At 38.7% G+C, this 20,522-nt stretch overlaps 1 protein-coding gene across 3 annotated transcripts; it reads left to right on the top strand.

Annotated features, from left to right (window-relative positions):
• Positions 1-2,098: 2,098 nt before the first annotated feature.
• HACD1 (3-hydroxyacyl-CoA dehydratase 1) lies at positions 2,099-20,035 on the top strand. Of its 3 annotated transcripts, XR_014581008.1 has the most exons (8): positions 2,101-2,414; positions 6,597-6,714; positions 7,787-7,805; positions 7,886-7,974; positions 10,604-10,725; positions 12,975-13,153; positions 14,630-15,107; positions 19,677-20,035. XR_014581008.1 is itself a non-coding variant. In XM_083827598.1 (7 exons), exons 1-7 carry the CDS (start codon positions 2,287-2,289, stop codon positions 14,710-14,712), a joined length of 732 nt encoding a protein of 243 aa, XP_083683724.1. In that variant the 5' UTR covers positions 2,099-2,286; the 3' UTR covers positions 14,713-20,035. The 3 variants fall into 3 exon arrangements, 2 of the variants coding, with proteins under 2 accessions (XP_083683724.1, XP_083683723.1); XM_083827598.1 differs by having other exon boundaries at positions 2,099-2,414; positions 7,892-7,974; positions 14,630-20,035; XM_083827597.1 differs by having other exon boundaries at positions 14,630-20,035.
• The last annotated feature ends 487 nt before the right edge of the window (positions 20,036-20,522 follow it).

The following is a 20,522-nucleotide window of genomic DNA, read 5'->3' as shown; positions in this document are numbered from 1 at the left end:
GGCAAAACTTGTAAATGACACAAAATGTTTAGTTAATTCAAATCCAGAAAGGATTGTATGGATCTTCAGAAATTTCTCATCAATTGGGTGAATGGGTAATGTGGTAGCAAAAGAAATTGTACTTTCACAAATAAAAAATATAATACTAGAGCAAAAACAGTGAGATACTTATCCTCACTAATAAGTTCTTAATTAACTAAATCAATTAAAGACAGAACTGGTTATATTAAAAATAATTTGTGTATCCCAAATCAATGACTTTGAGCAAACAAATAACGAGAAGGAAAATAATACAGAATTTTAATGAAAATATTTATATATCGTTGCTTATCGAATTTCAAGAGCTTCTGTGCAAAAGTATGGAAAGCATCCAAGGAAGGATTTAAAAACTGAAAATACCTACTTCAGAAAACAAATATGACTTGTTCTCTCAAATCTGCTGTGAAAAAATCTTGAAAGAGAAATGGCAAACTATAGTGCTAGCGGTATTTTAAAAACTACAACTAATATTAAGAATTCAGGTCAGGTAATGACTTCTTCCTTGTATCAAAATTTAAGATCAGAAAGCCATTAGCGAAGTCACAAGTTGGCAAATTCAAATGAGAGAAAAAACACTTTTCACATAGCACGTGGTTAATTTGTGATATCCATTTCAACTTCACATTCTCAAAGCCGAGAAGCTGGCAATATAGAAATACAGAAAAAGTTTTCGAAAGCTTTGGAGTTTAAACCAACTTATAAGCATTACATTAAGGTGAAATTTAGGCTCAGATAAACCATGTATTTGCCTACTATGCAGTTTTTTATGCATCAGATAAGTACAAGGTTGGCAAAAGTTTTTGAATTAGGTTGTTTAATCCTGTGTATAAATTCCTCTAAGTTTTTTAACTGCAGGATTCCCAAACGGGGTTATATTTATGACTACTTGTACATGAAAAGTGCCTGTGTATGTATGCATATATATATATATACACATACATATATAAAAACCACTGGTACTTGCTATAGTCTTAGTAGCACATATCTGGTGCCATTTGCCAAAGTTTTGCATTTTTGCATGCATGTTACACATTCGCTGTTGCCAGTGGTATGAAGCTGAAAGCTGAACATCTACTTGTGTGCTTTGGTAAGGAGAGCGAGAGAAAGTTTCTGTATGGCACATCTACTAATCCTTTAACCGAAGGCCCAGGAACTGAGACCACTTTAGTGTTTAAACAATAAGATGGCTTACCCCATGCTAAAGGAGGTAGACTCGGATTCTTGAACACTTTTGGGGCTGACAAAGTAGGATTTCAAAGATAGGTCCTGACTTGCTTTTGGAGTTCTTCTGTCTGCATGACTGTGCTCAAGGGATTTGTCCCGAATGGCAATGGTTGCAGTGCCTAGCCGTGGAGGTGAGGGGCCTGAGGCTACATGCCCACCACCCAAAGTGGAGCAGCTGGCATCCCTGGGCTAGCACAGACTGAGCCAGATGGCAGGGTGTGCATATGGCCTGCACCTCTGTGGGACCACGTCACACCAACACAGCTCACAGCGATGCTGCTCTGGGTCCTCAGCTCACAGCCCTGTCCAGGCTCTGTTTTCATGTGCACAGGCTGCAGGCTTACAGTTTAAGGTAACTTATATATTCAAATCTCATCCTTCAGTCCATAGGAAGGACTTTTACCCCTTGTCAGGGGGCCTGCCTCAGTCTGCCTCGTGTATGTACGGTGACACCGAGACACACCACACTGGAAGGGATCCTCCCCTTTAGGGGGACCTCTGAGCTGGGGCCCCATGGACTTGGTCCAACAACTCCACCTCTCACCAACCAACCTCAAACCTCCTTGTGTTTTTATTTGTGTATGTGTTTGTGTTTTGCTGTTTGTTGTTTTTTTTTTAAAGACCGATATTTTCTGTCACTGGCGTTTGGAGCCGGGGACAAGGCACCAGCTTCCCGGTGTCGGGGGGCGGCGAGGGGCGGCGAGGGGCAGCCGGGGGCGGCGAGGGGAGGCGAGGGGCAGCGAAGGGCAGCGCGGCGCCGCCTCACCCCCCGCGGGCGGGCCGCGGCCCCTTCCTCCCGCCCCCTGCCCGCCGCCGTGCCCGGGGAGCCCGGCGAGGCGGAGGGAGGAGCGGGCAGCGCCGTGTGAGCGGGCGGCGGCGGGCGGCGGCCCCCGGGGCAGCAGCCAGATGGGCTGAGGGACAGCGCGAGGTCCAGCTGTCAGCGCGGCCTCAGCCCCGCCGCGGCGGGAGCCCCTCCTCCCCGCGGGCGGGCGGCTTCGCTCGCTGCCCTGCCGGGGGGGAACCATGGCGTCCAGCGAGGAGGACGGAGGCGGCAACGGCTCGGTGGAGGAGAAGGAGAACGGCAAGAAGAGGAGCCTGGGCGCCCTGGCCACGGCCTGGCTCATCTTCTACAACGTCGCCATGACCGCGGGGTGAGCGCGGGCCGGCGGCGGGGAGTGGGGTCGGCGGCGCGGCGGGGACCGGGCGGGGGGGACCGGGACCGGAGCCGGGGCCGGGGCCGGGGCGGGAGCCGCCGTGGGGCAAAGGGAGAGCCGGGGGCGGCGGGGGGCCGCCGGCAGCGGGGCTGCAGCCCCGGCTTGCCCGGCATTGCCTAATACGGTGCAGCGCTACCCGCGAGCGGGCGCGGCGGAGGTTAAGTATAGCCGGGCCAGGAATGCCGGGCGGCGGGGCCGCGCTGCCTGCTGCCCTCACAGCCCGCACAGCCGCCGGGCCCCAGCGGGTGAGGGACCGGCCGGGGCCCCGAGCTGCCCTGGAGCCCCCCCGGGCTCTGGGGACGAGGCCGCGTGGGCGCCCGCTGTCCCTTCAGCCGCCAGCGAGGCAAGCGGTGGGGGAGAATTAATCGTTAAAACAGCTTTGTCTTGGGCCCCAAAGGGTGAATCCCCACTCTTTCGAATACCGTAGAGTACTGGTGATGCTATAGTTCTGTCAGGGTGTCCACACAGAAGGTCAGGAATAGGATTTAAATGGCTTTCTTCTCACTAGCATCCGTGCACACACTATTCATATATCGCAAGCCTTTGGAAAGTGCTTTTACTGGCGATTTTTGTAGCTTGCAGGTTAATTTCGCCTCATGGAGTTCCCAGCCTCGTCCTCCATGTGTGAATTTGGCAATGAGCGCTGACTCTTGCCATTGACTTTTATCTGCCAATGCCATTGCCTTTCATCTTTTAATCTGTGTAAAAGATTATTGAACCAGTTTAGTTCTGACCTCGGGTGCTGATTCAGGCTCTCCCACTTCCTCCTCCCCATCTTCTGTTGTCATCAAGAGGGATTCAGACTTGCTGAACTGCGTATTTTATGTGGAAACAGAGAAAGAAGAGATAGGAACAAATTCTTGTAATCTTTTCAAAGAGATAAAGTTTAAGAGAAAAATAAAGGTTTGAAGTAGAGAAATATTTCACAGGGGCACTACCGAGGACAGGTGAACACGAAGAACAGTATGTTTGTCCAGACGGTGCACGATGGCAAAGTGTTTCTAGAATTTTAACAACCTCTCTGATACATAAGTGCATGTGAACAACCAGTCTAATACCAAATTGCATTTTATCTTTCTAATAAAGATTTAAGGGATACATTCAGCGACTAAAATGGCAGGTCAGTACCCAATCTTACTGAAAGTCCCAGCTGGAAATCCTACCTTTATTGCACAAATTGTTTTCCATTTCCTGCTGATTTACAGTATTCACTACAAGGGCTTTCCTGAAATCCAAAGTCAAAGCCACTGAAAGCTAAATAAAATGATTGGCAGAAATTTCAAATGTCCAAGCAATAATTTACTTAAAAATGTATTTACAGTCTTCGGTTCTGAATGGAGTCCAAGACTACTTTTCTCTGCAACGCTTTTGTTAAGAATGAGATGCAGAAAATGCCTTGTGAGATTAGATGTAACATGACTTCTCAGGCTCGGCCTAGCACAAAGCTGTGGCTGTCACCATTCGTGCTGCCAGCTGGATGCACACGCGCTGTCACCTTCCTCTTGTCAAACACGTCGCTGTAAAACGGGGCAGCCTTGCTGCGGAGGACTACCAGTGAGATTCTAGTAATTCCTCATTTCCACCGTGGTAGGAGACAACCTCAAATTAATGCATTCGCCTTTAAAATCTGTTATAAAATCTAAATAATATTTGGGGAGCTGGGCAAATTTTGGAGCTCCAACAGATCAGATTCACGGGCTTAAGGTAGAAAGAATGAAGGAGGGGAATCATTCCAACAGTGTGGGGAAGCCTGACTAACTTTATGTGGAGCTTGGAACGCTGTCATGAACTGTTGTTGGCATGGACAAAGCAAAGTGACTGTGTAGTGGTAGACGCTACGTGTGAGAGTTGTTGAGGGACTGATACTGAACTGCATGTCATGCGTGGGGAATACGGAGCTGTTATGATCCATGCAAATTTCATGCCATTACAGCATAACATGTCCGATAAATTATCCATCTTTCTTGGTGTCTCGTTTCCAATTTTAGCCAGTATGTTATGTATAGGGGACAGTGTAAAAGCTGGGGAAGCGTTAAATATTTATCTGAACATTTATATAAATATGGAATCATTCAGGTTGGAAAAAGACCTCTAAGATCATATAGTCCAACCTTAAACCTAGTACTGACAAGTCCACCACTAACCCACGCTACTAAATTCTACATCTACATGTTTCTTGAAGACCTCCAGGGATGGTGACTCAGCCACTTCCCTGGGCACAACCCTTTCAGTAACGAAATGTCTCCTAATATCCAACCTAAACCTCCCCTGGTGCAACTTGAGGCCATTTCCCCTCCTCTTCTCAGTTGGTGCTTAGGAGAAGAACTTGATCCCCACCCTGCTACAACCTCCTTTAAGGTAACCGTAGAGCACAATGAGGTCTTCCCTGAGCCTCGTTTTCTCCAAGCTAAATAACCCCAGTTCCCTCAGCGGCTCCTCGTGAGACTTGTTCTCCAGGCCCTTCACCAGCTTCGTAGCGCTTCTCTGGACATGCTTCTGCACCTCGATGTCCTTCTTGTAGTGAGGTGCCCAAAACTGAACACAGCACTCGAGGTGTGGCCTCACCAGAGCTGAGTACAGGGGGACGATCACCTCCCTGGTCCTGCTGGCTGCACTGTTCCTGGTACAAGCCAGGATGCCGTTGGCCTTCTTGGCCGGCTGGGCACACTGCTGGCTCATGTCCAGGCGAGCGTGGACGAACACCCCCAGATCCCTTTCTGCTGGGCAGTTTTCCAGCCACTCTGCCCCCAGCCTGTAGTGTTGTATGGGGTTGTTGTGCCCCAAGCGCAGGACCTTGTAACATTTAACATGTAACACTTGTAACATTTCCTTTATTTCCCTGAATATTTCTATACTCTCCTAGTCTGCCTCTGAATATTTCTCAGACCCCACCGCTTTGTGTCTTGGGCCTGCCTCAGCCAGAGTTCATGTTGCTGTACAACATGCTCGTGATGGCTTTGTGGAGGATGAAAGGATTGAATGATTGCTCCCAGATATCATCAGACAAGAACTTAAACTAATGTTATTGCAATTCACGTATTTTCATTTTTAACTCTCAAAATAGCCACTTGCAGCTCTGGCTATGCTTATAGGTTTATATTTAAGAAATTTTGTACTTAGCCTTTGTGGTTTTAAGCCTGAAGTTTCAAGGAATCTTGCTAGTGTGATGTTTGTAAGAATGCGGGAATGCATTAACAATGGAATATATGGTATATTATTTTGAAAATTTTAATTTCATAAGCATGGATTAATTACGTGGAAGCAACTGCTCATACCTTGGGTTATTGTACTTGATCTGGGCTGGGATGGTGGGGGTCAATCCACCATGGTTATGAAGTGTTTTTTTGTTGTTGTTGTTTGTTTGTTGTGTTTTTATCTCAGTTTCCATTTGAGATCTCAATTTGAATTTTATATTAAATTTCAGTTTGGTTCAAAGATGTTGTTACTTTCTTTCATTTACACATTTACATTGAAAGGATGATCAGCTAATAGCATCGTTCGGTTTCCTTAAATAAAAAGAAGCCAACACCATCAAATCTGCTAGTTAAATGTTCTTGCCTCTGGAAGCCAGGAACTTAGAGCACCAATGTGACAGCACATCAGAGTTTGATTTCCAAGATGACTTCTCAGCACTTCTGAACTGTAGAACAGAAGCATTGATCCCCAGTCGGTTCTGAAAATGACAAGTAAGGTGCCATGAAAAATGTAAAAATGATGTGCATCGGTTCCAACCTGAGACCAAAATGGTAGCCTCAGTGCTGAGTTCATCTGATGTTTTCAAATAACAGTAATTCACAGTAAAGATGCATGAGGATTTAACAGTAAAAATACAGTCACCTCCTGTCTGGTGGGCCCCTAATTTAGGTAATTCAGGTCAATCCTCTGAAGGTAAACAAGTCATTCTCTATCCTTTTCCAGGTAAAGAGATAAAAGAGCGTAGTGTTGATATAACACTACATAATATTTCTGTCTAAAGATATTTTTAACAATCTCCTAAGAACACCGACAAGTGAGGAAGCAAAGATATTCTGTGAAGAAAATATTCTACTAAATTATTTACAGCGGATGGATATTTTTAGAATTCTTATTTGAAATTTATCCATTCTCTTTCTTTTGTAGGTGGCTGGTATTGGGTATTGCCATGGTGCGATTTTATATACAGAAAGGAACACACAGAGGCTTATTCAGAAGCGTGCAAAAGACGCTTAAATTTTTCCAGACATTTGCTTTGCTTGAGGTAAATTTCAAACATAGTTTGCTTTACTGGATGCTGCGTATCATAGGCAAAGCACATTATTAGCCTGAATTTAATATCGAAATGTTATATTAGTGCTGAAAGTTATTTTACCTTCCTTATTTGATGATAATTTTTTGTGGGGGCAAGGAGATTAGTTGGAACAAATGAGCACATTTAAAAAACTTAATATTTTCATAAATCAAATACTCCCTGGGAACTGCTATGCTTCTAGTTATTTCCAGACTGGATTCACATGCCCCGTATAAATCCTTACAACAAGGTCTGTGCAAGTTGTGCAAAGCATTCTTGAAATAATATGACTTTGCCAACCATGCACTCATGGTCTCAATTTATGGTACACCCGTGAAATAAAACTGTTGGGTATACTGAGCAGTTACGGTTCTTTCCCAAGCTCAGCAAAGAGTGTCTGTCTGCATTTTTACTCTTTTTCTCAGTCTGCCCCTGACATCTGTATTTCAAGCAGCTGTTTAAAATCATGTGGCCAGCTGTCTATAGGCTTTTTTGCTATTAAACTTTCACAATAGGTAATTCCACTTGGATCTATCAAAACAATGAAAATCGCTCTATTTGCTAAACATTACTGACCAGAAAATAAATCTCAAGATTCATAGCTCTCATTGGCAAAATGATAATGCTGATATTAATCCATAATGAACATTAATCCATAATGAACATTTTAAAATTTCTATTAATTTAGCGTACATTGTACAACTCCTTCCACATTGTCCTGTGAAATTATTCTTTGGCTAAGATAATGGGAGGGAAGTTCACCAGTTCAAAAAAAAGGCACTTTGTAAGTATTTAAATGTTCAATATATCCAATTAGGAAAATAAATCTCTTTCATTTAGTGTTTACACAGGTCAGATCCTGAGCCCATCACCAGTTGCTAGGGCTCCAATGTGTACTTCTTTTAAAGATGCTGAAATGTTAGTTGGAGAAAAAAACAGCAGAAATAAACCTAGGTTTATATTAATATCAAAAAGCCAATGTTAGTAGTGCAGATAGTAACATAGTGTAAATTAGTAACCTTTAACTTATTTTTATTTACAGGTAGTCCACTGTGCAGTTGGTGAGTTCTTTCTTTGGTTTCTCCTATAACTAATTAAAACATGAATAATGGAGCAGAGATAACATGTTTCTCTTTTCAAGGAATAGTTCGCACATCTGTGCTTGTGACGGGGGTCCAAGTGAGTTCAAGAATCTTCATGGTGTGGTTCATTGCACATAGTATAAAACAGGTATGTATTTGAGCAAATTGTGTTTTAATTGTTAATAAGAAGGAATTATTAATGCAGTTCTCATTTCATCAGGAAGACATTTAAAAATTAATAAGACTCATACAGAGAAGACTGACGTACTCAAGTGCTGTTTCTGAAATAGGGGTTACAGGACTGAATTTATGTGCTTCTACCCAGGTGGCTGGGTCTGGTTCTCAGGTGTGAGTCAGCACTGCGTTCAGCATCATGCCAGCCAGCTATGGTCTGCCGAAGTGAAATCAACACTAGTGCTTTCATTTACCTGCATATGTACCATAGTGCTACCTATTCCCTTTGAAGAACTTAGCATTTACTGAATGAATCTGAGTGAAAATGTGTCTTAAATTGAATTTACCTGGTTTAAATGGTTGTGATTTTGCAATTTATTTTAGGAACCTTCTCAAAATTTTATTGTTACGGGAATATCAGCATTCGATGGCATGCATACTGCATTGTTTTCGTTAAAAGTATATCAAGTTTTCCAGCATGCCACAGGAACACTTAAGGTCCTGAATAAATGACAGTAACTTATTTGCCTGGCTGTAGGTGGTTATTGTAAGTCTAGTGATATGTTAGCAGAATGAAACAAGCAGACTGCTTACAGCTAGTAGGTAGGACATTTATTCTGCTTTCTGTAAAGGGTATGTGAGAATTCAGGGATAGATTTTGAGTCTGTGCTCCTGAATTTCTTTAAATTTAAAAAGCTGAGCCATTAAACTGTCTCACCAGCAGATGGCATATGCCCTTCTGCCAATGGGATATCATAGCTCCTGCCTCAGTTGACAAATCCTTTAATTTCAGTTCACGGAGAACTTTTTCTCAACACTTCATCTTCTCCTTTACTGTGCTTTTTTTTTTTTTTTAACAAGAAATAAACCTTTCATAGATTTTTTTGTAAGCTAAGTGTATTCAGTGTTTTCTTCTTCCCTTATGTGAAAAAGTCTCAAAGATTCACACGTTTTTTTAATATTGAATATTTACACGAATGCTGGAATTTAGCACTGTTTTTTACCATTTTTTTTTATTATCTGCAGTGGATTAAATCTTTAGCATATCCAGTCATTTCTCTTGTTTCCTCTATCTTCAGTACAGCTGTGTCCAAGAAAAATACATCTAAATGTATGTCTGATTGTATTTCACGCTGTTACTGCTTAGCAGGCATGAATGTTCAGGGTCATGTAGGTGGTGAGAGGCATGTTAGTGATAACAGCCAGACCCAGATCTCTCTACTTGACTGGAGATTTGCAAGGCAACAAATAGGAATTCTCTGCATACTTAGAGCACTTCTGCTTGGCTTTAGCACTGTGACAGGAATCCAAGTTTGGGTTATCAATGTTTGTCTCTAATCGCATGAGGCTAAGAACAGCCTAATTCTGTCTTTTCCTTTGCTTATCTGTTTGGATGTCTTAGCACTGCCATTGTTGCTGTTTCTTTGTGAGTTTGGTGGGATTTTTATATCTTTTTATTTTGTTTGTGAGATCCTTTCACTAAAATTGCACCTTCTTTGACTGACACATTGAGGGCGCGATTTTATGAGAAGACGATCAATTAAAATTCTTCTTGACTTTTGACAGAGTTGTGCATTTTCAACATCTTTGTGATGTATTAAGCTTTGTCATCGTGTTGCATTCTATTAAAAAAAAAGTCATTTCCCTTTTTGTCATTTTAACAAAATTTATGTGACTTTATTTTATTTCACAGACATCCCTGGAGCTTTTCAGCCTTCAGGCATGGAAGTGTATTACAAAATTCCTTCCCTTTTAAAGAACAGAAAATTACTTGCGTGTAATTCTTCTTCTCAGAAGGTAGTGTTTGTAATAGATCCCCACATGCCTTCTTTATATTTGGGGTCTTCTGTTTGTTTGTTCACTTAAGGTGAAAAAGAACTGATGTTTTGAAAGAGCAGATAGATGTGCTACTTACTGATGAGGCAGTTTAATGACTCAGAACTTAAATCTTAGACAGGACAGGTGAGTAAGTTTACACAAAACTCCTGATCTGCCAACTACTCTTTGTTTAGTGTTCATCAGTGTTCCAACTCCTTAACCATCTTGCAGCCAGATTTGATCTTCTGCTACTAAGTTCCAGTCAGCAGGCGATACTAAACATTTCCTTTCATCTAAAGTTTCATGGAGACATGCACTGTATGGTGGGGAAGAAGCAAAATAAAAAGTAAGAGAAAGTCTAGGAGATAGAGAGAGTAGTGAAATATGGAATAGGTAAAAGCTGGTTATGAAAGGAGTGTATCTTACGTAGTATTTTCTTTTTTCTATTTTGAGGAGTAAGAAAATAAGCAAGCAAATCAGCCACAGATAAAGAGGGAGACAGTTAGATAGCATAGTGAAAGTGCAGATGAAGAGGAGGAATAAGCTCAAATATAGTTTTACGGTTTTGTATTTGCGTAATGGATAAAGATTGCTGAGTTTGCAAAATGTCTCTATGTTAGTAAATATATATATGATTGTCATGGTTTCAGCATGGTTTCAAAGAAATTTTCTTTCTTTACAAGATGTTAGTTCTGTTCCATATATCTTAAACAGAAGACTGTTGCAGTTTGCAGAGAAAAGAAGCTTAAGGATGAAGAAAGTGTTGGTTCTTTATACTTCTGCAGATCCAGAATGAGGAGAGCGTTATTCTTTTTCTGGTCGTATGGACTGTGACAGAGATTACTCGATATTCCTTCTACACATTCAACCTGCTCAACCATTTGCCATACTTCATTAAATGGGCCAGGTGGAGATGTCTTGCATTTCAGTTTCTCATGGTTCTGTGCATGTTAGTTCCATGCATGCAGAGCTAACACACGGGAGAGCTTTGGTTATGTGCCAGCAGAGTGCAAGTTGGTTGCTTTCTCTACTTGTGGTTATTGTTACTTGGTTTAAAATATGAAAAATATTTTAGCTGAGATTTTTGGGTGTGATTTGTTCCATGCTTTCTGTGTCTCATGGCTTGAACTCTGTTTTAATTCACTTTAATATTTTTTCCTTATCTTTGGAGTCATCTTTTAACTTACAGTATGATTCCTTAAGACGCTTTTGAATACAGTGCCTAAAATTAAGTACCTGTACTAGTCTTTGTAGATTTAAGGTCTTTGAAATTATTGGAGCTGTTGTCTTTTTCTGAATGCGTAGTATTGCTTTGTGAGAAGTTCTGCTTTATCAGAGCTTTTGTAGTTATATTAATGTAGTGAAGCTAAATATTGGCATAGTTTAGCCAACATAAAAAGTGTGTTCTGTATCAAAACTACTTTGATTTTGAAACACACTTAAGGTCTGTCACTATATCAGATATATTACAGAGACTGCGTGTTTATCAGGAGATTTAACTGGAAGAGTAACATTCTCTGTAGTTATCGTTTGAAAAATATATGCCAAGACAGACAGACTTCCCCTGTTAGAAAGGAAATACCTACATTCAGCACAGGTGACTATTGAAACAAGTTTGTGTGTTTGTTTATTCTGCTTTATTTGTGTGCTATAGATAATGCAGTTCTGATGCTTCTAATGCACTTCTTTGAGGTGTCCAATAATTATGTCCGTTATTAAAAACGTTATTTTTTTTGCTAATACCTGAGGTTGTAGGTTTGGTCATGTTTAAGCACTAAACTTACAAATTATCAGGTCCAGTTTCAGTAATGATTTTTATGTAGTCTTCAGAAAGAGAAATGCGTTCAGAAAGTAGTACACTGACGGGCTTTTTGCCATCAAGTCAGTGTATGTTGAATGATAGAATTTTTGTTTCTTCATAATAGGCAAGCTGACATTCTCACAGCAGAGAGGTATGGTGAAATATATAAACAAAACATTCAAAAATGTATTATCTTTTCAGGAGTCCAAAATAGCCTATTTTTGATTTTTAGAGAATCAAATAACACAGCTGAGTGTAAATCCAGGATTCCTAAGGAGCTGGACCTTTCTGATCTTTAAGATATTTGCCTGTCCATAGTTAATGGTATAGGTATGATCTAAATTTTAGCTCAGAGTTTTTACGTTGTTTCTTTTACACTACATAGAGACAATCTGTGTATAGGTCATGGCATCAGTTCCTTCTTATACCTCACGTAATCTGTTCTCTGACCTATGAGTCCTCTAAGGCCATTGGCTCCTGAGAGGGTTTCATGTTCAGTTGCTACCATTTTGGATCTCATCTCTTTTGGTCATGGAATGCACGCTGTACACTTCTCTCAGACCCTGTGTGACAGCTCTCATTGCTCTTCCCCTGAGTGAGCTCAAGAGAGCTGTTCCTTAGGAGAGACTGCAGCTACATGATGCACTGTGCATAAGGACTGCACAAACCGCGTTGATTACATTTTTCATTTTGTCCACGTCTGTAGCCTGTGGCATTCAAACCATATTTTCTTTAAACTCAGTGTCTTTGCCCTTTATTTGAATGTGTTCTGCCTGTTTTTAGATGGATTTGATGATTTTCTGGAGCTGTTGTTCTCTTTAATTTTTAATTTCTATTTGTGGTAAATGTAGTATTATTTAGATTTCCCTTGTGGCAGTGGGTAAAACAAGTTTCTGATATTTCTCAACTTTTTCATTGTCTTCAAAGAAATTATAGTACATAGAGTTGCCCTAGTGTGCATGCACCGTGACAAGGATGTGCAAGATCATCTGAATTTGGGATCCAGTTCTGGTTTTAGTCCTATCAGTGACAACAGGAAACCAACAAACAAAAATTAAAAAGACATTATTGGAGACTACAAATTTACAGAATAATTTTTGACTCTTTAGTATTAGAAAGGCATACATGCATTCCGATAGTTCTCTGTTTTTAAATAAAATGATTGAGGAATTCATTCTCTGTAAACAAAAATGACGCAATCCTAAATAATTGATATTCTGTGCCAATTCGGGAGGTGGTCCTTGACTTTGGTGCAGGGACTACTCCAATATATTGCTGTGCCACTAATAATAGCAAAATGAAATTTTAAATTCATGGGGCATTTCTCACAATCTTTTATTTATTTTTTAATGCAGATACAACTTTTTTATAATTTTGTATCCTGCTGGAGTTGCTGGTGAACTGCTGACTATATATGCTGCTTTACCCTATGTGAAGAAAACAGGAATGTTTTCGTTGAGACTTCCCAACAAATACAATGTCTCCTTCGACTACTATTACTTCCTTATTATTGTCATGTTCTCCTATATACCATGTAAGTATTATTTAACTTTAGTAACACCAGCAACATAATAATCAATTATCAGCAATGCTGGCAACACTTCCTGTAGTTAAATTTCCTGACACTTTCCACTCTTAACATCTGCTTTCTGTTGTTCCAAGCTTTGCTGTGCTTTAATTATTTAAACTGAAATTTTCTGTTCTGTTATTTGCCTCAGAACATAAGCTATCTTAAAAATTTCTGTGAAAATGCTAAAAAGACCAGCAATAAGTAAAAATATTTACATACAGAAATGTCTGTCTGTAGTTGTATCTCTGTGAATTTCTAGTGCCTCTGCTGCTTTGAAGCAATGACTTAAAAATTCTCCTGCAAGATCCAAAGATTTGCCTTCTCTCATTTTTTTTTTTTTTTTTTTTTTTTAATTGCTGTTAGTGTCCTCTTACCTGTGACCATTTGAACAAGCATGCTTAGGGCAAAATTTCAGCATCACAGAAATCCACCCCCTGCCTCCAAAACCTCTCTGAGTGTACTTCAGACGTGGGTTTAACCAGATCTTTCTTGTACTTCTCGATACCAGGAGCCACAGATCAGTTGGCTAACCAGAACTAAGACTAGAGAGACTATCTGTCTTGAACTGCCATTGTTACTTCCACTGTAGGCTAAACAGTGCAGCCAAGGAGAAAGCAACCTGATTTAGATATAGCACAATGACAACTGAAATGGAGCTAGAGCAAACTGGGCAAGTAGTTTACGTTAGATCCTCTGGACAGTGAGGCTGGAAACAAAGCAAGAGACTAGGCAGAGGAACTGGGAAGCAGGAAAACTGAAGTTAAAAGGAGCTGTGATGTACATCCATAAAATGTATTCCTTCAAGAAACTGACTTAAAGTGTGGACTTTGACTGTATGTACACACACTGAATTTTCTTGTTGTAAGAAATCATGGAGGCCAATGAGAGAGATTTATATGAGTAAACTGATGTTTGAAGTTATCATAACTTACTAACAGTTTAAGAATTGTTTGCATAGCTTTACATTTCAGGAATAAATCCAATTTTCTTTGCATTAAAAATAATGATCAAATGCATCAGAACTGTAATATAATAGGACCAGGAGAAAGAGAGAGCTCCTAATTTCAGACTTCAACAAGCAGGGTAAATTTGGATCCTCAAAGTCTCAATTCAAACATGCTTACCTTAGCACAGGTTTGAAGACTTAGGTACTGCTAAGTCCTGTTAAGTGGTTAAGTCCTGTTCATACAAATAAAATGTTGAAGGGAAGATCCATAAAAGGAGAGTATACATTCAGAGGGCTTTGTCTGACTTTTGAGTAATTACTGTTTTGTAACTCACTTTGAAGTTCATGACTCACTGTTATTGCCTTAACCAGCTGTGGCACTGTGTGCCATAATTTTTTCTCAGTTCATCATTCTGCAAAAGTGTACTTTTCCGTAATGTGATCTGTTGATTTTTTTTTAAATCTAATTTGCTTTCTTCTGTGCTTTGATCAAGTATTTCCACAACTCTACTTCCACATGCTGCGGCAGAGAAGAAAGGTGCTTCACGGAGAAGTGATTGTAGAAAAGGACGATTGAATTGAGCCGTGTAATTATGGTGCTTTTAACGGAAAAACAAGGGTAAAAAAAAAAACAAAACTTCCTGTGATTTTTCTGAGTCCAAGTTTTAAAACATGGAACAAGAATAAACAACTGTGTATAAAGTAACATGGACTGTATTATTTATACAAATAATATATCATCAGAATTACCTTTTCATGTTTGGTTTCACTTTGATTTTTAATTGTTCATTTCTTCAAACATTGTTTTCATATTTTCAATAGGCTGACAAATAGCTTTAACAAACTGAGTAGTTGGCTAATGTGCTTTCTATTGTGAAAGGCCTTGATGATCTGTAGTCATGCTGAAGAACAGAAGGAGAGTTGATGAGTTCTATTGAAAATGAGTCTTCTGGAAAACAGAGCATAAATTAGGTAATGATGTTTTTCATAGAGTAGGTGGCTTAAATGTTATTTAAGTTTTATGTTAAATTATACCTTTACAGTTATAAGTACTGTTAGTGTGTTGTTGAACATTCTTTGAATTACAGGATCACACTGTAGAATTCTAGAAGGATTTTTGAAAGGAGCTGAATTCTTGATTGTCGGCACAAGTTTAGATATCTCTATATTTTTGCATCTAATTTAAAAGAAATGTTGATTAATAGATATATTAACTGGTTAAAAGTTTGTGCTGAGGAGTAGTCTTGATGTTCTTACTTTTCTCTGGTCAGTGGCTGTAACAGGACTCTTGTGGAGGAAGACTGATTGTCAGCATGTTTCATATTCTACATTTAATTATGTATGCAGAAAAATTATGGTATTGCATTTAGAAACTGTAGCTACAGTGAGATATTTTTATTCTTATAATTAGGTAAGAGGGATAAAATATACTTGAAATAATGTCTTAAAATACAAATTGTGCTTTGAATCATCCCATTGTGTAATTTTAATTGCTCCCTCCCCATTAATTGTTTGTAATGTGATTATGTAATTCTAATTAACATCTTCAATAATATGCAAGAGGGATCTACAGTGTATTAATAAAAGTTACAGATGGTACTGCACTATATGATACCTGAGGGAAAGAAGTCCAATAGATGAATTAAATACGGGCAAGAGTTGGGCACAGCCTAAGAGATCCAAAGAAAAGGTAATGCATTTGAGGAGACTTGGATAGTTTGTGAGAGGGAGAGAAGATTGAAAAGTAATAACGTAGTAGGAAGTCTTGATAATATAGGCAACAAAGTTGCTTCCAGAATCACTAATATCAAAAAAAGAGAATATATGCAGAAAAGCTGCATCAGGCGTTTGGGAATCGGAATATTCCATGTGATCACTGAGGTGATTTCTACTGTCTTATATTTTGGGTACCTCGGGAGTGCAGAGTTGAGTCAATCTTCAGAAAGGTCAGAAAACGTTAAAAAAAATAGTTAAAGTAAGAAGGAAGTTGGATAGGTTGAGTCATTAAGTATGTACAAATTTTGGTTATGTGACAAATACGTGTAGAGGAAGAGGCTTTATTATTATGAAGGTGTAACTAGAACTGGTTATATGTCTAGTGAACGTCAGGAGAAAGATCCTACCAGTGAGATCAGTTAGGTTACAGAATCATAGAATCATAGAAACACAAGGTTTCAAAGGACCTACAAGATCATCTAGTCCAACCATCCAGAATGATACAGTAAAGCTTATCGATGCATACAATTTCTTGAAAGGTTTTAAGTTGGATGTAATACAGTACTGGAAAACAATCTTTCTTTGGAAGGAGTTTGAACTTCATAGTCGAATAGGCAGTTTCCACTTTTAGCTTTCATGATTAGATGATAATACAACTTTTTTTTTGAAAATTGTGGATGCATCTTTTTCAGGTGTATCAGGTAATTTGATGAAAAAGCAAGGATTTACTACACCCTAACTTTTAAATTCCATTTTGTGCCTTACGTTTTTGATATTTACATTGTCTTCATTACATGTAAATTAGATTTCTTTTAAATGATAGGTGCATAGTGGACTTGAGATAGAATAACTGTATTCCTTAAAATTTTAAAAGGTGTAATCTTTGTATTTTTTAGAACAAATATATGCAAGGTGCTATAAGTTAACTTATTACTTTTCTGTTTTATATGCAGCTAAAAGTATTTAAAGTTTAAAATACAAACCACATTTACAATTCTGATTCACAAAATAGTTGTGTTACACGTTCAGGCTAGCAGTTGTATTTGTCCAAAGTTCTTAGAATACACTTTTATAAACTTTACTTGCATTTTGATGCATGAGGAGCAAGCATCATGGCAGTTTTTAGAAATATTTCTCAGTTAGTAAGCAGAAGAGTATGATGAAATATGAGTAAATAAGATTAGATTAAATTCTGTGTCTTTTTTTTTTTTTTTTTTTTTTTTTTACTGTCAGGGCAGCTCACCAAAGACCATAGCTATCAATTTATTGAAAATGCATTGAATACTTTCAGTATGTGATTTTGAAATCCTTTATTGGAGTGTATCCCACAGATACTATTCTTGTAATAAAAGAAATACCTGAGCTCTAATACTGTATTACATTTGTTTTCATTGTGGCTTAAAGCTCTTATCATATGACAATCCAGGAGCTATTTTTATATCCTTTTGTAAATGTGACATAAAAAAATACAGCACAGCTTGTTAAAATCTTGTTTTTCATAAAGCAGCATCGTACAAGATATTGATAGAATTGTAAAAGTAATTTTCTTCTCTTCCTCTTCTTTTCTTCCTCTTCTTTTTTGGTTAAAGTCTTTCACTGAAGCCTCAATGTATACCTTTTGTTTTAATATCTTCTCTAGAGTAGTGAAAATTTTGGGTAAAATGGGCCAGGACTTTATCCTTTGTAGCTTAATTAAACTTCAGTATAACACCATGAAACATTTAATTAGTTTGTTAAATGGACATAAAAAGTTAAGTATGATTTTCTTATGGTGCTCTCTTTCCAACTTATTTTTGACACCTCTTTTTTTGTATTCCTCTCTGCAATATTCCTGGTTTGCATTGAAATCCTCCAGTTTATGAGAGATTAGAATGTAGTCAAGCATCAGTGTCTGTAATGTTTTGATGTAGTCTTTAACAAATTGTTTGTATGAATATGTTTTCTTACTTGTGCTGTATTTGCTTTCTGAAATGGATTAATACAAAGTATGACATTATAAAGGTTTTTTTTGTTTGTTTGTTTTTGATGCTAATACATAGGAACAGGTATTTGGAATGAGATTTCTAATCATGAAGTGACATTTCTTACTATTGCTAGTAACATAAACACATGGTCCTTTTTATAAACTCCAGCTGAAAGCAGTTGGGTTTCTTGAGGTTCCCTATAACACACACGCTGGAAAAGGCTGTTCGAGGACAGGTTAGGTGAATCACCTCCTTTCACAGCTCTGCCCACAATGTCCGGAGGCCCAATCCTGACATCGGGGTGAGGCCAGTACAATGGAATACAGTGCTGAGAAATTGCATCTTCCACATTAGCTGCCAGGAGGATCGTGGAGGCCATTGTGAACAGTAGCTGTTATGCATCATTTCCCTCACTTCTCTCTGCTCGGGATTTGAGAAGAGAGACGGGCAGCTGAACATGCTCTCATACCCTCTGCATAAGGAACTAATGAGATAGCTGAAAGGATCTCTGTGCACAAAGGGTGTGTTACAGAAAGAGGCTTTGTGCTCCACTCAGCTCTCTGTATCTGTATCTTGATCTATAAGCATGTATTTCTTGAAATACTCGTATGCCCAGATAGCTCTGTCACACTGCTGTCAATAGTACAGCTCAAAATTAACAGCCTTGGAGAAATTGTGCAGTATGCTGTTTCTCCTAATTCCCATTGAACATAACACCCGGCCAAGTCCGTGTTAATGGGCAGATTGCAGTGACTCGTTAACAAGGAATTGAATGGAGACCTTTTCCGTGACCTTTATTTATCCAGAAATATGTGCAGTTTAAATCTAGGTCTAGCTACTGCTCTGACTGTGGTACTTGCACTCTTCATAGTGGCTTACCTTAGTGGATATTTGTATATTTATGTGATTAGAAGGCAAATAAATTAGAAACATTGCAATAAGCTGTAATTTGGAATAACTGCTGTGTTAACAGTTTCTGCGAATTGAGCTTTTGCTTGTCTTAGAAAAAAAAAAAAAGGAAAAATAATACAAGTAAATATTCTGCACTAGGTAGAAGGGCTTCATAAATCAAAATTTCTAGGCAGGCATGCAGTTCTTTACAAAGCATTGGTTAAATGTGTTTTTGAACAAAAAGATGGAAAGCTTTTCTGAAAATTAAATTTTATTTCATAACGTATATTTTAAAATGTGCTCAGAGAGACTATTATTTATGATCAGTTTACAATTTAAATTCATGCTTAACACAGACTTTTGTAGATGATTAACCATAGCCCATTAAAATGTTTTAATATATGTTTGTTGTAATGACCATTTAAGAAACAAACACCTTATGTTTCTGCAAAGCTCTTCTGTCTGTGCTCCCTTGCTCAAGTGAGTTTCAATAATGCTACTGCCTACTAAGTTTTGCAAGGCCATTAAAGTGGCAGATTCACATTTGCCAAGGATAGTCCCTTAATCTTGCTTTCATGGTGGCACACCTTAATAGGGTATGGTACTTTTGCTTCAGTGTCTGATACTGTAAGCCACTGATGCCTTTCCAAGGGGTCTTGAGTGCCTTCAGTAGGACAGGAAGCTTTACGGGTGTTAATAAGTGTTTCACCCTTATTAGCAGATTCAGAGGACCTGTCCAGTGTATTCTTAGGTCACAGTAGGAATAAGTCTATAAAGTGAACTTAAGTCTGCACCAAGACAAAGTGTTGAGAACCTGAATGTTGGATAACTCTAGCTCTCTTACAGGAGCTGGTTGTCAAGATCAGGCCTGCAACTGCTAATGGTTTTAAAAAGAGTTCTAAAATGTAAATGTGTACTACTTTCCATGTCATGTTATATCAACTGAAACATGTTGTCTTTTTGTTCACAGTTCTCATGCTTCTCTGTTCAGTCTTGAATGTATTTTGTGTCCTTTCAGATGGCTTTGTAAAAGTGTAAGTACAGAAATATTTATGTAAGCATATCATGTATAGATTGTACTTAAAGATTCTTAATAATGTAAATGCACTGCAGCTGTTCATTATTGTTATTTTTCCTGGAATGCGTTATTATCATTAGCAGTTTACACAGACAGGAAAACGCTCAATATGATACTTTTAATAACTTATTTATTTGTAAAGATCATAAGATTTGATGAGCTAGAGATTCAGATACTTGTTTTAGAGATTGCTAAATTGCTGTAGCACTGTAGAAATTCATCATCAATTAAAAGCCATATTTTAAACTGTGTTCTATTTGATTTGATTTGATTTTTTTATTATTATTTTTCTGCGGTAGCATGTAGAAGTCAGTTCATACCGACATTATCATTCAGTACTGTTCGTACTGTTCAGAGCATTACACCAGACTGGTATCTGTTTATAAGTACTGTGTGTGTATATATATATTTTTAATCTGGAATTATTTCACAAATCTTGAGGCTCCAACTTTAACATATTATTACTAGTAGTTAGACTTCCTTTTTATATTCCATTTAAAAAGAGGTAAGTGGGAATAGTAATATTGGTTTAACTTCTCTTTAACAAGACAGAAACATACAGCATCTGTCCACATGACAGATTTATGACAATATGAAGACAATTACATTACAATAATCTTGAAATAGGTATTACAATAGTGGATATTTCAATGTTTTGGAACAGGGCTTTTAGTGGTATTAACCTTTCAGGGGTGCAGGCAGCGAACATCCTCTGGCTGTCCTTTGCTACATAGCTAA

This window comes from Anser anser (assembly GCF_964211835.1).
Source record: "Anser anser genome assembly, chromosome: 2".
In the NCBI taxonomy this organism is placed as follows: Eukaryota; Metazoa; Chordata; class Aves; order Anseriformes; family Anatidae; genus Anser; species Anser anser.
This window is presented reverse-complemented; position numbering and strand designations above follow the sequence as displayed.

Excerpts from the sequence above, each read along its gene's own strand:
- HACD1 (XM_083827597.1), top strand. The coding sequence starts at position 2,287 with ATGGCGTCCAGCGAGGAGGACGGAGGCGGCAACGGCTCGGTGGAGGAG. Across the intron at positions 2,415-6,596 it reads AACGTCGCCATGACCGCGGG|GTGGCTGGTATTGGGTATTG; the intron begins GTGAGCGCGGGC and ends TTTCTTTTGTAG. Across the intron at positions 13,154-14,629 it reads CATGTTCTCCTATATACCAT|TATTTCCACAACTCTACTTC; the intron begins GTAAGTATTATT and ends GCTTTGATCAAG.